General features: G+C 67.3%; 2 protein-coding genes across 2 annotated transcripts; both read right to left on the reverse strand.

The window, feature by feature from the left end:
* Window positions 1-163: 163 nt before the first annotated feature.
* NOP53 (NOP53 ribosome biogenesis factor) lies at window positions 164-4405 on the reverse strand. Its single transcript, XM_066984635.1, has 13 exons — window positions 4192-4405; window positions 3332-3396; window positions 3101-3185; window positions 2815-3020; window positions 2459-2529; window positions 2278-2373; window positions 2093-2197; window positions 1821-2006; window positions 995-1170; window positions 853-919; window positions 459-535; window positions 301-357; window positions 164-206 (listed from the first exon to the last, which is right to left on the reverse strand). Exons 1-13 carry the CDS (start codon window positions 4386-4388, stop codon window positions 200-202), a joined length of 1395 nt encoding a protein of 464 aa, XP_066840736.1. The 5' UTR covers window positions 4389-4405; the 3' UTR covers window positions 164-199.
* Window positions 4406-5359: 954 nt separating this feature from the next.
* Window positions 5360-11598, reverse strand: EHD2 (EH domain containing 2). The gene is made up of 5 exons (XM_066984506.1): window positions 10716-11598; window positions 9983-10080; window positions 7375-7787; window positions 6008-6172; window positions 5360-5927 (listed from the first exon to the last, which is right to left on the reverse strand). The coding sequence occupies exons 1-5, from the start codon at window positions 11111-11113 to the stop codon at window positions 5385-5387; spliced, it is 1617 nt and encodes a 538-aa protein (XP_066840607.1). The 5' UTR covers window positions 11114-11598; the 3' UTR covers window positions 5360-5384.
* Between the last annotated feature and the right edge of the window lie 3336 nt (window positions 11599-14934).

The following is a 14934-nucleotide window of genomic DNA, read 5'->3' on the forward strand; positions in this document are numbered from 1 at the left end:
AGCCCTAAAGAAGGGAAAGGGGCTGAGCCAGGCACCATCTGCCGGGCCCCCCCTTCCCGGGGGGGGGCCACAAGCCCAGCTGCGGGGGCTGGTCCCCCCCCCAGCCCCACAAGCCCCCCCCCAGCCCCACAATCCCCCCCCAGTGCAAACCAGGAGGCGCTGCTGGTGCAAAGGGTTTTATTGGGCCGAGGAAGCGCAGCTACAACCTGCAACGAGGAGAGCAGCGGGTCGGGGGGGGGCCCTTGAGGCTGCCCCCCCCCCCTCAGTGTCCCCTGTCCCCCCCCCGGCGCCCCCACTCACGTCACTTCCCGGAAAGCTCTCTTCTCCACGTATTTCAGGCGGTATTTCCTCTTGAACCTGGGGAAGGAGAGAAAAAGGGGCTCAAAATCGGCCCCAAATCCATCCCAAAAGGGGTGGGGGCAGTGAGACCCCCCCCCCGGACCCCCCCCCCAACTCACTTTGCCCTCTCCCGGGGCTCGATCAGGCTCCGCTTCTGCAGGCTCTTGAAGCGGTCGTGCAGCAAGCTGCCCTCGGGCTGGAACGGGGAGCGGAAAAATGAGGAAAAGTGGGATTTTAGGGGGTGGGGGGGGCCGCTGGGAGCCCCCCCCAGCTCCTAAAACCTTTTGGGGGGGGGGGGAAATCAGCACCCTCAGCGCCCAAGCCCTCGCCCCCACGGCGAGGCCCCGGGACCCCTGGAGACCTTCACATTCCCAGCGCGGGGGCTGCGAATCCTCGTAGTGCAAGGATGGGACTCATCACAGGGCGCTGCTGCCCCCCCCCCCCTCATTTAATGACGACCCCCCCCGAGTTTTTTAGCCCACCCCCAAATTTTTAGAGCCCCCCCAAACCCACCTTCAGCGTGCGCAGCGACTCGGCCAGCTCGTCGCTCAGCTGCACCTCCAGGCTCGGGTCCTCGTACCTGCGGGGCAGAGCTTCAGGTACGTGCCCCCCCCCCCCCCCCAAAAATAAACAAATAACCCCCCCGGCGACTCACTTGAGGCGCCCGAGGCGTCGGGGCCGGCCTTCGAGGGCCTTGCGCTTGGCTTCCCGCGCGCGGCGGCGCCGCAGCAGCTCGGCCTCCCAGCGCCGCAGCTGCCGGCCCAGCGCCCGCAGGCGGAACAGCTCCTGCCGCCGGCACCGCGCTGCCTTCTCGCTGCGACGCTGCAGCTCCTGGGGGGGGGCACGCGGCGTTACGACCCCCCCCCCGCCCTGGGATGCTGGGTGCGTCCCCGTGGCCCCCCCCCCCCGGTGTCCTGTGGCCCCCCCAGCGTTCTGCATCCTTCGCCATGGCTCCCTCAGTGTCCCCCCCCCCATGTCCTGTGTCCCCCCCACTGTCTCACGTCCCCCCCAGGGTCCCATGCCCCCCCCCAGTGTCCTGTGGCCCCCCCAGTGTCCCATGTCCCCCCCCCAGTATCCAATGTCCCCCCCCCAGCATCTTATATCTCCCCCAATGTTTTGTGTCCCCCCCATGGCCCATGTCCCCTGCAGCATCCCCACCGTGTCCCCCCCCAGCATCCCATACCCCTCCCGTGCCCCGAGCCCCCCCCCCAGTATTTCGAGCCCCCCCCCCAGTGTCCCAGGTGTCCCCCCAGTGCCCTGTGCCCCCCCCAGCATCCCTGTGTCCCCCCCCAGCGTCCCGTGACCCTCCCCAGTGTCCCTGTGCCCCCCCCAGCATCCCATGTCCCCCCCAGCAACCCTCCTAGTGTCCCACGTGCCCCTCCCAATGTCCCTGTGTCCCCCCCCAATGTCCCTGTGTCCCCCCCCCAGTGCCCTGTGTCCCCCCCAACACCCCATACCCCCCCCCGTGCCCCCCCCCGTACCAGCGCTCGCGCTTCCTTCTCCTTCCGCCTCTGCTGCTCCGTTTTCTTCCCCAGCCGACGGGGGGGCGCGGCCGCTTTGGGGGGGTCTTCAGGGTCTGCCGCCCCCCCCACTTCTTCCTCCTCCTCCTCCTCCTCGCCCCCCGACTCCTCCAGCAGCCCCTCGCACTGCTCCCGGAACACCGTCTCCTGGGGGCGAGGCGCTGTCAGACCCCCCCCCCAAATTCCTTGGGGTAAGGAAATTGGAGGGGGGGGTCCTGGGGGGGGGGTCTCACCGCAGTGGGGGCCTCGGCGGCGGGGGGGAAGCTCAGCTGCCGCTCCACCTTGTCCTCCTCCTTCTTCTTCCTCACCTCCACCTCGTGCGCTCGCAGCAGCAGCGCCTGGGGGTTTTTAGAGGGGGGGGGGGTATTTAGGACCCCCCCCCAGCTCCGTTTGAGCCCCCCCAGCCCCCTCCCCAAACCTGGTGGTCCTCGAAGGTGGGGTTGTAGGAGCCCCCCGGGGCGATGACTTCCACGGCGGGGACCTGCGACGGTTTCTTCAGCAGCCTGGGGGGGCGCTGGGGGGGGGGGCAAAGGGGGTGAGGGGTCCTGCTGGGCTGTGTGCCCCCCCCAGGACCCCCCCCCATAATTTTGGGGGCTCACCTTCACCCTCTGCTTCTTGGTCTCCTGCAGGAACCAGCTGTCCTGCCCCGCCAGCGCCCGCTCCAGGGGGTCTGCGGGGACAGCGCACCCCCAATTTGGCCCCCCCAGATCCCACCACAGCACTGGGGGGGGGGGGGCAAAAGCCACGGGAGAGATTAGGGGGAACCCCAATAAAATGTTTTAATAAATCGGGGGGGTGCAAATCCCTCCAATAAATCATTTTTTGTGCTTTGGAGAAAGGAAACAGACCAGGGACGACCCCGATTTTCGGCCAAACCCCACAACTGGTGCTGTTTGTACCTAAACCGCCCAAAATGACCCCAAAAAAGCCACCCCCCCTCTGTTTTAGCGCTCACTGTCATCCGCCCAGATGTCGTAGAAGTCCCGGGAGGGGTCCAGGCGCCCTTTTTCCAGGGGTTTTTCCCTCGGGGGGGCCCCCGCCTGCAGCCGTGTCCGCAGCAGGCGCTCGGCGCGGGGCAGCACGCCGCGCTGCTCCAGCCGCTCCCAAAACTGCCGCCGCCGCCTCTCCTTGCGCCCGTTGGGGACCTGGTAGGCCAAAATGCTGCGGGGGGGGGGACAAAAGTTAGCGGGGGGGGCTCCCCGAGGTGCCCCCCCCAGTTTTTCTACCCCCCCCGCACTCACTTTTTGGGTGCTGGCACCTTGGAGTCGGGGCGCAGGACGAGGTCGATGTGCAGCGGTTTCTCCCGGCCCTTGTTCAGCTTCCGATCTGGGGGGGGGGGGGGGGGGGGGGGGGGGGGGGGGCAAAACGTCACCCCAAAGTGCCGGGGGGGCTTCCTGGGGAGCCGGGGGGGGCTTCTCAAGGTGCCGAGGGGCTTCTCGGGGTGCCCCCCCACCGAATAAATCCCCACTCACCCTTCTCCGCATTGCCCGTGTCCACGAAGAAGAGCCCCTCGTCTGGCTGCTCCGCGATGAGGCCCCTGGGGACGCAGCCCCGGTCACCGCCGGGGGGGCCTGGACCCCCCCGGACCCCCCCATAAACCCCCTCAGACGCCCCCCAGCCCCCCCAGCCCCTCCTGAACCCCCTCCCAGACCCCCCCCAGCCATTGGGGGTCCCCAAACCTCCCCCAACGCCCTCAACGCCACCCCTAAAAGCCCCCCCACACCCCAAGCCCCCTCTTCACCCTCCCAAAGCCCCCCCCCCGGCTTTTTACACCCCCCCCTTAATTTCTCCTCTCTTGACACCCCCCAAAGCCACTCACCCCCCTTTAACACCCCCAACCCCCCCCCCCTTCAGGGCCCTGAGCACCCCCAAAGCCCCCCCCTGGACCCCCAGGACCCCCCCCCCCAAGACCTCCCAGGACCCCTGAACCCCCTCCCGACCCCTCAGGACCCCCCAGGACCCCCAGGACCCTCTTCCCGGCCCCCCCCCGACCCTTCAGGACCCCCCAGGGCCCACCCCCCAGGCTTTCAGAGCCCCCCCCGGACTCCCCAGGACCCCTTCCCCGGCTCCCCAGGCCCCCCCCCCGCCCCCTCAGGACCCCCCCAGGACCCCCCCCCCCGCCCTCCCCCGGCCCCCCCAACCCCCCCCAGCCGCTCCTCAGGCCCCCTCCAGGACCCCCCAGGCCCCCCCCCACCCCTCAGGACCCCCCCAGGACTCCCCAGGACCTCCCCCCCGCCCCCCTCAGGCCCCCTCCAGGACCCCCCCAGGCCCCCCCCTCGACCCCTCAGGACCCCCCCGTCCTCCCCGCCCAGCCCCTCAGCCCCCCCCTCACCCCGCCACCCGCTGCTGCAGGGCCACATCCTCCAGGAAGTCGCCGATCTCGCGGCCCAGCCGCGCCTCGGGGCCGGCCCAGCACTTCCAGCCCTTCTTGCGGTGCCGGGCGCCGCGGGGCCGCCGCCGGGCGCTGCCGGGGTCCCGCGCCCCGGGGCTCAGGGCCAGGAACGAGGCGTCCTCCGCGGCCGCCGCCATCTTGGAAAGGAAAGGGCCACGCCGGGCGCCGCGCCGGAAGCGCCGCGGGGACGCTTCCGGCCGCCATGGTGGGAAGGGCGGGGGACGTGGAGGGCGCCATGTTGGGGAGGTCAGGAGTCACCTCGGGATGGTGGGCGCCATCTTGGAGAGGTCGGGAGTCAACAGGGGGACGCCATCTTGGGGAGGTCGGGGGGGGGGGGTGAGCGCCATCTTGGGAAGGTCGAGAGCCATTTTAGGAGAGTGAGCGCCATGTTGGGGAGGTCTGGAGTCATGGGGTGGGGGTGTGGGGGGGGGTTGGCGCCATCTTGGGGAGGTCGGGAGTCATCTTGGGAGGGGGGTGGACGCCATCTTGGGAGGGGCAGGCGCCATCTTGGGGAGGTTTCGTGTGCCCCCCCGCCCCAAATGTGCACCTCCCCCGGACACACACACGCGTGTGAAGGCCCCCCCCCCCCCCCCCCCGTGTGTTTGTGCGGTGATGCTGACACACGCTGTGTACACACACGCTGACACGGCCTACACGTGTGTGCAAGCCGCCCTGGCCGTGCCCCCACACGCCTGTGGAGGCCCACCCTGCCTGTCACACCTGAGCCCCCCCCACACCCACGTGCAAGCCCCCCCCCACCCCCCCCCACCCTCTGTAACACCCAGGAGCACACGCAGGTGCGAGCCCCCCACCCTCCCTTCACACCCAAGCCCCCCCATGCCCATGTGCAAGCCCCCCCCACCCTCAAACACCTTGCACACCCATGTGCAAGCACCCCCCACCCTCAAACACCTTGCACACCCATGTGCAACCACCCCCCCCCCCCGTAACACCCAGTAGCACCCCCACACCTGACCCCCTGCCCCCCCATACCACACCTGAGCCCCCTGCACACCTGGCTGCAAGCCCCCCCACCCTCAAGCCCCTTGCACACCCGCGTGCATCCCCCCCCCGCCCCGAACACACCCCACACACACGCACGCGCGCGTGGCCGCCTCTCCCTTTATTCCCCGCTACTCGGCCGAGCCCTTCTGGCGCCGCTTGGAGGGGGGCACGAGGGAGCGGGGCAGGTCGGCCGGCAGCCCGCGGCCCTCCAGCTTGGCGCCGATGAGGTGCCCGGCCAGCGCGAACTCCTCGGCGTCCAGCATGCCGTCGCGGTCCACGTCGCTCAGCTGCCAGATGCGGCCCAGCACGGAGCTGGGCAGCTTGCTGCTCACCATCCAGCCCCGCGCCTGCCGCCCGCTCAGCTTCCCCCCCAGCGGCGCCAGCCCGTAGAAGATCTCGTCGTACTTGGCCTTGTCCTTCGTCACCACCCACTCGTCGCCTTCCTCCCCGGCCTCCTCCTCCTCCTCCCCGAGGGCTCCCTCCACGAAGGGGCCCTGCCGGGTGCCCTCGAAGGCCCCCCCCTGCACGCCCACCTCGGGCGCCTCCAGCTCCTCCTGCCGCAGCAGCGGCATCAGCGCCGCGATGTCGCGGGTCAGCAGCTCGTCCAGCGCCTCCAGCATCCGCGGCTTCAGCGACGGGAAGTGGGCGAAGTCGTGCACCAGCAGCTGCTCCTGGAGGGGGGGGGGTGGTGGTTAACATCCCATCCTGAACCCACCCCCTGGGACCCCCTCGTGTCCCCCCCGGCACCCACCTGCATCCTGGCGCAGTCGGGGAAGTCCCCCGGGGGGATGTGGTGCTCCAGCTGGATGCGGGCGAAGATGACGGGCAGCTTGGCGATGAGCTGCTTCTTCTTGTTGTCCTTGCCGAAGACGGACGGCATCTCCTTCTTCAGGTGGCTGATGATGTGCGCGTGCACCTGCGGGAGGGAGGGGGCGCCGATCGCACCGGGGGCTTCCGGGGGGGCCGTTGTGGGGCAGGGGGCGGCGCGGCCACGGCACGGCCATGGCACGGCCACGGCACGGCGAGGACAGCCCGGGAGCAGTGGGAACGTGGGCACGGAGATCCCCCACAGCCCCGCTGGGACCCTCAGTGGGAGAGCGAGACCCCCAATCCCAGTCCCAATCCCAATGCCAGTCCCAATCCCAGTCCCAGTCCCAGTCCCAGTCCCAATCCTGATCTCAGTCCCAGTCCTAGTCCTGATCCCAGTCCCCATTCCAATCCCAGTCCCAGTCCCATTTCCAGTCCCAGTCCCAACCCAATCCCAATCCCAGTCCCAGTCCTGATCCTGATCCCAGTCCCAATCCCCATCCCAGTCCCAGTCCCAATCCCAACCCCAATCCCAGTCGCAATCCCAATGCCAGTCCCAATCCCAGTCCCAGTCCCAGTCCCAATCCCTATCCTGATCTCAGTCCCAGTCCCAGTCCTAGTCCTGATCCCAGTCCCGATTCCAATCCCAGTCCCAGTCCCATTTCCAGTCCCAGTCCCAACCCCAATCCCAATCCCAGTCCCAATCCCCATCCCAATCCCAGTCCCAGTCCCAATCCCGATCCCAATCCCAACCCCAGTCCCCATCCCAATCCCAACCCCAATCCCAGTCCCGATCCCGACCCCATTCCCACCCCACCCCATCCCGTCCCTGCGTGCTCAGTGCCGCTGGCCGCGGCCCCGGCCGGATGCGGCGCACAAAGAGCCGCGGCCGCAGGTGGCCGGAAGAGATAAGGCCGGGCCGGGGGGCGGGGGGGGGGGGCAGAAGGGAGACGGGGAAAATCGCCAGCTCCCCCCCCCCACCCCCCCACCCCCCAGCATCTGCCTGCACCCCCGTGTCCCCCCCCAACCCCTAAAGCAGCCCCAAAATCCTGGGGGGCACGGCAGTGAGGAGGGGCTGGCGGGGGCTGCCTGGGGAGCGGGGGCGGCCGCGTTGATCGTCCCAGGCCATGTTAATTATCCCGGGCCGCGTTGATTATCCCGCAATTAGCGCGGCGGAAGGGCTCAGCCTCGCGGGAAGCCCGTAACGAGGAAGCCAGGCACAGGATGCGGCCGGGATGGCGGCGGGAGGGTGGCCAGGACCCCCCCCCCCCCCCCCCCCCGCCCCAACCCGAGCCCCCTCGCGGCGCTCACCCTAACGAGGCGCGCTCGCTTGACGAGGTCGTTGAGCTTCCTCAGGGCCGAGTTTCGGGGCAGGTTCTGGATGTCCCGGAACAAGTCCTGCTCCTCCAGCTCGAAGAGCTGCCGGTTGTCGGCGATGAGCAGCGGCTCGGACCAGAAGGAGCCGATGAAGACGCGCAGCACCTCGGGGGTGTTGAACACCTTCCCCAGGGACCACATGAGCGCCCCGTAGACGCGCATCAGCTGCTGCGTCTCCACCATGTCGGCCTTGTTCAGGACCACCCGGATCTTGTCCTCGTTGCCCTTGAGGGCTCGGATGGCCTCGGAGAACTCGTCCGAGATCTCCAGCTTGTGGGCGTCGAAGAGGAGGATGATGAGGTCCACGCGCTCGGCGAACCACTGCAGCACGGCCGGGAAGTCGTAGCCTAGGGGGATCGGGGGGGAGACGGCGAGTTGGGGGTCCCCCCCCCCGGTGCCCGTGGGGTTGGGGGCACCGGGAAATGGGGCGCTGATGGGCGGGGTGCGAACGGCCTGGCCGCTGCCCCCCAGGGGGGTCTGCGGGGAGGGGAGCCCGGCCCAGCTGCGGCCCCAATCCCTAACCCCAACCCTAACCCTAAACATTAACCCTGGCCCCGATCCTAAACCCAAAACTGAAACCCAGCCCCAACACCAAACCCTAACCCTAAACACAACCCCAACCCTAAACCCTAAATTTAACCCTGACCCTAAACCCAACCCCAACGCCAATCCCTAACCCTAAACACAACCCCGACCCTAAACCCTAAATTTAACCCTGACCCTGAACTTAGTCCTGACCCTAAACTCAACCCCAATGCGAATCCCTGACCCTAAACTCAACCCCAACGCCAAACCCCGACCCTAAACTCAACCCCAACCCTAAACACAACCCCGACCCTAAACCCTAAATTTAACCCTAACCCTAAATACAACCCCAACCCTAAACCCTAAATTAAACCCTGACCCTAAACTCAGCCCTAACCCCACCCACGACATCCCACCTTGGGGGGGATCCTGCGGTGGGGGGGGGTTCCTGCAATGGGGGGGTCCAGCTAACGGGGTTTCGCATGGACGCCCCCATGAGACCCCCCCCCAGACCCCCCCCAGCAGGATCCCTCCTCGCCCCCACGCAGCGTCCCCATGGGGCGCAGGGGACACCGGGGTGCGCCCGTGCCCCCCGTACCCCCCCGTGCCCTCCGCCAGCGCCCGGCCCCCGCTGCCCCCCCCGGAACCCCCCCAAGCTGCCAAATCCTGCAAAAATCACCAAAAAAGGAAACGCGGCGGGTCCTGGGAACGGGCTCGCGTCCCCACCCCGACCCCGATCCCGACCCCGACCCCGATCCCGTCCCCCCCCCGTGTGCCCCCCCCGCTTTGTGCCCCCCCCCCGCCCCCCCCCGTGCATTCCGCAGGGGGGAGCGCCCGGGAAGGGCCGGCAGCGAGGAAGCGGCTGCAGGAATTTGGCCTCGGCCCCATCCAGCCCAACCCGGCCCCCCCCCCCCAGGACCCCCCCCCCGCGGCCCCCATGGGACAAATTTCAGCCTCCCGGTCCGGGGGGGTCCCCTCCGGCCAAGCCCCCCCCCACCCCCCCGTCCCCATCAGCCCTTCCAGCGGGGCCGCTGCCAGGGCTCTTGGCAGGGGCCGAGGATTTCGGGGTGGGGAAGGAAGGGGGGGGGGGGGCTGGGGGGGGGGCGGGGGGGGCACAGCCTCCGCCGTGGGGCAGCAGCGATGGAAAGTTGGTGGCAGCACAAGGCCCCCCCCCCCCCAAAAAAAAAAACCACCCCCCCAGCACTTTCCATGTCCGGAAGGGGGGGCGCAGATGCCCCCAACCCCATGGGACCCCCCCGGTGCTGTTTTTTTTTTTTTTTGGGGGGGGGGGAGCCCCCCCCGGTCCCTGCACCACCCCTGGGCGCTGCCGCCCTTGGCAGCGCTCGCTGGGCACCACCCTTGGCACCCGGTGCCTTTCGCAACCCCCCCGGCCCCCCCCCCGGAGCTTCGCCTCCTCCCCCCCCCCCACCCAACACCCCTTTTTTTGTGTGCCCCCCCCAGCACCCCAATTAGCTGCGCCCCCCCCATTAGCACCCTGCTTCACCCCCCCCAGCACCCCAATTTATCCCCCCCCCCTTAGCACCCTGCTACGCTTTGGTGCCCCCCCCGCTCGACACCCCAATCCTTTCACCCCCCCCAGCACCCCAATTAACGTCACCCCCCCTTGGAGCACTAATTACCCCCCCCATTAATGCCCTGCTACTTAACCCCCCCTTAGCACCCTAATTAACTCCCCCCGTTAGCACCCTGCTACGCTCCCCCCGTGCACCCCAATTACCTTCACCCCCCCTTTACGCCCTAATTAACTTCCTCCCCATTAGCGCCCCAATTAATTAACTGCCCCCCCCCTTTGCCCCCCCGCGTGCTGCCCCCTGTGCCCCCCCTTTTCTCCCCCCCCAGCCCCCAACTTCACTTCACACCCCGCCGTGTCCTGTCCCCCCCTCCCCACACTTTTCTCGCCCCCCCCATATTTTTCCTACCCCCCCCCCGGATTTTTTCCTGCCCCCCCTTGTATTTTATTGCCCCCCCCCCCCATTTTATTGCCCCCCCCCCGTACCGCGGCAGACGCGCTGCTTGGCCCCCGAGAGGATGCCGGGGGTGTCGATGAGGCTGATGCTCTCCAGCACCTGGTTGGGCAGGTGGGCGCACATAAACCTGGGGGGGGGGGGGGGGGACACGGTAATTTTTTTTTGGGGGGGGGGGGCACCTTAATTCCCCCCCCCTGCTGCTGCCCACGGGTCTGACGCCGTCTTTCCGAGGCGGCCCCCGGGGGGGGGCTGGCGCTGGGACAGGAGCTGGGGCTGCATTCCTGAGGCCTCGCTCATCCCCCCCCCGGCCCCCCCCCCGTGTGAGAAGCGGGGGGAGCCCCCAGCAAAAGGGGGGGGGGCACCGTGGGAACCCCCCCCCCCCCCCCCGGGGTGCGGAACCCCGGCCCCCCGGCCGAGCGCTGGGCGGCTTCGTGGCCTCGATTCGGAAAAGCAGCCCCGAAACCTTGGGGGGGGGGGGATTTCGCGTCCCCCCCCTCCAAAAAAAAAATAAATTAAAAAACGGGGAAAATAACGGAAAGTTTGGGCAGGAGCCCCCCCCCCCCCGCTAGGAAAAAGGGGAAAAGAGGAATTGGGGAGCGAGGGAACGGGTTCGGGGGGGGCCGTGCGGAGCGGCTCCGGCGCGCGAGCGAGGTTGCAGCTGCGGGGCGACGTCGGTGGGGATCCCCGGGGGGGGTTAGGGGGGGAAGCCCCGGGGGGGGGAGGGATTTTTTGGGGAGGGAGGGGGTTCCCCGCGGTCCTCACCGGTTGAGGAAGGTGTTCCCGAAGGGGTTGAGCTTGCGGAAGGGCTTGTCGGGGTCGACGATGAGCGCGTTGCCCGGCGTGATGCCCTCGGTGTCGCCGTGCATGATGGCCACGAAGGAGTCGGTGGTGGGCTCGGGCCCCACGCGGCTGCCGGGGACGTCGCTCTCCAGCAGGTAGCGGATGAAGGTGGTCTTGCCGGTGGAGTACTGCCCGGCCACCAGCACCATGGGCTTCGTCTCGAAGTCGGCGGCCTCCAGCGCGGGCGAGTGGAAGTCGTGGAAGCGGTAGAACTCCTCCACGGGCAGCAGCTTGGCGCGGTAGAGGCGGCGGAGCCCCTCGGTGACCGTGCGCACCACCTCGGGGCTCCGCTTCTCCTGGCGCCGCAGCCAGCTGAACATCGGGGTGGGTTGGGGGGGGGAACGGGGGGCCGGGGGGGGGCACACGGGGCGCGCGCCCCGCTCGACGCCGCCGCCGGGGGATGCGCGCCGCGGGGACCCCCGCCCGGGGAAGGGGGGCGGCTTTCGGGGCTCTACGGCGAGGATTTCGGGGGACCCCTCCTGGGGAGCGGGCGGAGGGGATGGAGAGGCCCCCTCCCCCCAAAAAATGGAAGGCGGGGGGGGGAAAACGCGGCCCCCTCCCCCAGAATCGAAAGCGGGGGGAAGGAGCGGCCCCCTCCCCAAAAATCGTAAGGCGGGGGGAGTGAGGGTCCCCCTCCCCAAGAATCGAAGGCGGGGGGGGGAAAAGCGGCCCCCTCCCCAAAAATCAAAAGTGGGGGGGAAGGAGAGGCCCCCTCCCCAAAAATCAAAGCCGGGGGGGTGCCCGGTCCCCTCCCCGAAGCCCTCCCGGGGGTCCCGCCGAGCGTCTGGGCCGCGGCCGGGAGGCGTCGGGGAGAAAAGTGCCCGGGGGGGGGGGGTGTGGGAGGAGGGGGGGGGCCGGGCGAAGGCATCGCCATAAATTAGCGGGGCGAAGGAGGGGGCCGAGCTTGAGGCCGAGCCATAAAAACGGGGGGGGGGAAAAAAAAAATAAAAAAATAATGAAAAAAATAAACACGGCGACGAGGCGGGGCCGGGAGGAGGGCGGCGTTCCTTTCCGGACCGCGCCGGACGCCGAGGGCCCCCCCCCGGACCCCCCGGCGCTTCCCCTGCTGGAAACGGGGAGCTGGGGGGGGTCACCCCAAAATGAGGGGGGGCTGGAGTTAGAGGGGGTCACCCCGAGGCAAAGAGGGTCCGGAGTTAGAGGGATTCACCCCGAAACAAGGGGGAGGGACCGGATTTAAGGGGGAGTCACCCCAAAAGGAGAGACGGGATTTAGGGGGGATTCACCCCAAAACGAGGAGGGTCTGGAGTTAGGGGGATTCACCCCAAAGAGGGTCCAGATTCAGAAGGATTCACCCCAAAACAAGGATTTGGAGCTGGGGGGGGATTCAGCCAAACCAAGGAGAGTCCAGATTTAGAGGGATTCACCCCAAAACGAGGAGGGCCCGGAGTTAGGGGGATTCACCCCGAAAGGAGGAGGGACTGGAGTTAGGAGGGGTCACCCCAAAACGAGGCGAGTCCAGATTTAGAGGGATTCACCCCAAAACAAGGAGGACGGGTTGTTAGGGGGGATTCACCCCAAAACGAGGAGGGTCTGGAGTTAGGGGGATTCACCCCAAAGATGGTCCAGATTTAGAAGGATTCACCCCAAAACAAGGATTTGGAGCTGGGGGGGGGATTCACCCAAACAAGGAGAGTCCAGATTTAGAGGGATTCACCCCAAAACGAGGAGGGTCCAGAGTTAAGGGGATTCACCCCAAAGATGGTCCAGATTTAGAGGGATTCACCCCAAAACGAGGAGGGTCTGGAGTTAGGGGGATTCACCCCAAAGATGGTCCAGATTTAGAGGGATTCACCCCAAAACGAGGAGGACGGGTTGTTAGGGGGGATTCACCCCAAAACGAGGAGGGAGGGGATTTAAGGGGGATTCATCCCAAAATGAAGAGGGAGGGGATTTAAGGGGGATTCACCCCAAAACGAGGAGGGAGGGGATTTAAGGGGGATTCACCCCAAAACGAGGAGGGAGGGATTTAAGGGGGATTCACCCCAAAACGAGGAGGGCCCCAACTTAGCGGAACCGGCCCCGAAAACGCCGAGGGAAGAAGCAGAGCGCGAGGCGGGCGCGGTTTTTAAAAAGAAGAGCGCTTTAATTTACACAGAAGTACTAAATGTACATAATTCTTTAAAAAACTCGGTATGCACAATAAATACAGTACAAAATTATTTTATAGTACTATATTTCGTTTCCGACGGTGACCGCGGTCACCGGTACCGGCGGGCGGGACGGGGACGGGCTCGGGGGGCGCCGGGGGCTTCTCCCCCCGCCGCTGCCTGCCCTGCGCCGGCGGAGCCGGGGGTTTGGGGCGTTTTGGGGGATTTTACCTGGTTTTGGGGAGTAACGGCGCGGGGGGGGACGGCGGCGAGGCCCCGGGGCCGGAAGCGGCCGCCCCCGGCCCCGCCGAGAGGATTTTTTCCTGGGAAATTTGGAAATTTGGGAGGTGGAGGGGACGGGAGCCCTGCTGCGGCGGGGAGGGAGCCGGCGCAGAACGGCCTTTTTGGTGAAAAAAAAGGGGGATTTGGGGTTCTTCGCCGGCTCCGGCTCGCGGGGGAAGGAAAAAGAACGAGCTACCGGTCCCAACCCGCGCTTCCTTCTCGGTTTTAAAAAAAGAAAAAAAAGAGAGACACTAAACGAAACCCAAACAATTTAATATACATTTTTATATATATATACGTATATATAAAAAAGAAAACGCCAAATATTTTCGCCTGGGAAGCGTCGTCCCTTATTGCTACCCAGCCGCGCGGCGGCTTCGCCCCGCTCGCGGCGCCCGAGGACCAGAAATCGAGAGAATTCCACGAAAAATTCCCTTGGAGCAGCCCTGCCCTCTCCGTGCGGGGGGGGATTACAAAAAAATAAAATAAAAAAGGGGGGGAAAAAAGCGCAAAAAAAATAAAAAAAAAAAAAGGTCAGAGCGAGGCGCGGGCACGCGGAGCGACCCCGCGAGCGGGTGGAAACGCGCGCCGGAAGAAAAGCCTCAACCGTTTTGGGGAGATTCCTCCCTTTTTGGCGATTCCGCGGCGCGGGGAATTCTCCTCGCCCCCCCCCCCCCCCCCGCGGGTTTCGGGGGCGCACGGACGCTTTAAGGCCTCTTTCGGGGACGAAACGAGAAGAAAAGGGAGCGGGGGGCCAGAGCCACGCCAGCTCCCGACCGGGCCGAATACATGAAAGCGGGGGTTTTTGGCCCAAAAAGCCGCCCGCCGCCGGAGCCTTGACGCTTTCGGGACGGGCTTCGGGCACCGAGGGGCCGGGACGGAGCCGCCCGCGGGGAGCGACGGCGCTGGCGGCCCGGCCGGGTCCCAGGCCCGGCGCCGCAGATTTACGGGTTCTTCTCGGAAAAGAGAGGAAAGAAGAAAAAAAAAAATAAAATAAAAAATAAAAAAAATAAGGGGGGAAAAGCGCAGGCGGGCGGCGCTCCAGGGAGCGGCTGGCGCGGCTCCAGCGGACGTGCAGGGCCGGCCCCGTCCCGCCGCCAGGAGCCCGAGCGGGGCCGGGGCACGCGAGGCTGCCGCTTTTTTTTCCATTTTCTTTCTTTTTTCCCTTTTCCCGGTGAAATCCCCCCGAACAAGGCCTAACCGCCCTCCTCCCCGCGGTTTCTGGTGCTCCCTCGCCGCCGGGCGCCGCGCAGAGGCTCCTTTCACGGCACGGGGCCGGGATCCAGAAAATCCCTCGCGGGCGACGCCGCCGGGGCTCGGCCGCGTCTCCTCCCCGCGCCGCCGGGCGACCGAGCCCCGGGGGGCTCCCGCTTCCCGCCCCCCCCCCCCAAATTAATTCATCTGACCCCAAAAACTCGGGCTCCTGGCGCGGCGAGGGCGACGCGGGGGGGACGGAAAGCGGGGCGAGGAGCGGGTAAGGCATGGAGGGAGCGGGCAGGGCGCGGCGCGGCGAGGGCGCGCGCGGTTTCACGGCGGTTCCCCCGCGACTCGTGGCACTTTGCAGCGGCGTCTGGCGAAGGTTCGGCCTCAGGCACAGTGATCGGGCTCCCGCGAGAGGGCACAGACCGGAGCAGGAGGTGGGGGGGGGGGGAAAAACGACGAAAAGCCACGAGAAGAGGGTTCGGAAACCCGCGCCGACGGGCGAAGCCGATCGAGGCCGGGGGCGGACGGAGCCGGCGCCCGGCGCGGCC

Source organism: Anser cygnoides, chromosome 29 (genome assembly GCF_040182565.1).
Source record: "Anser cygnoides isolate HZ-2024a breed goose chromosome 29, Taihu_goose_T2T_genome, whole genome shotgun sequence".
NCBI classification, from domain to species: Eukaryota; Metazoa; Chordata; class Aves; order Anseriformes; family Anatidae; genus Anser; species Anser cygnoides.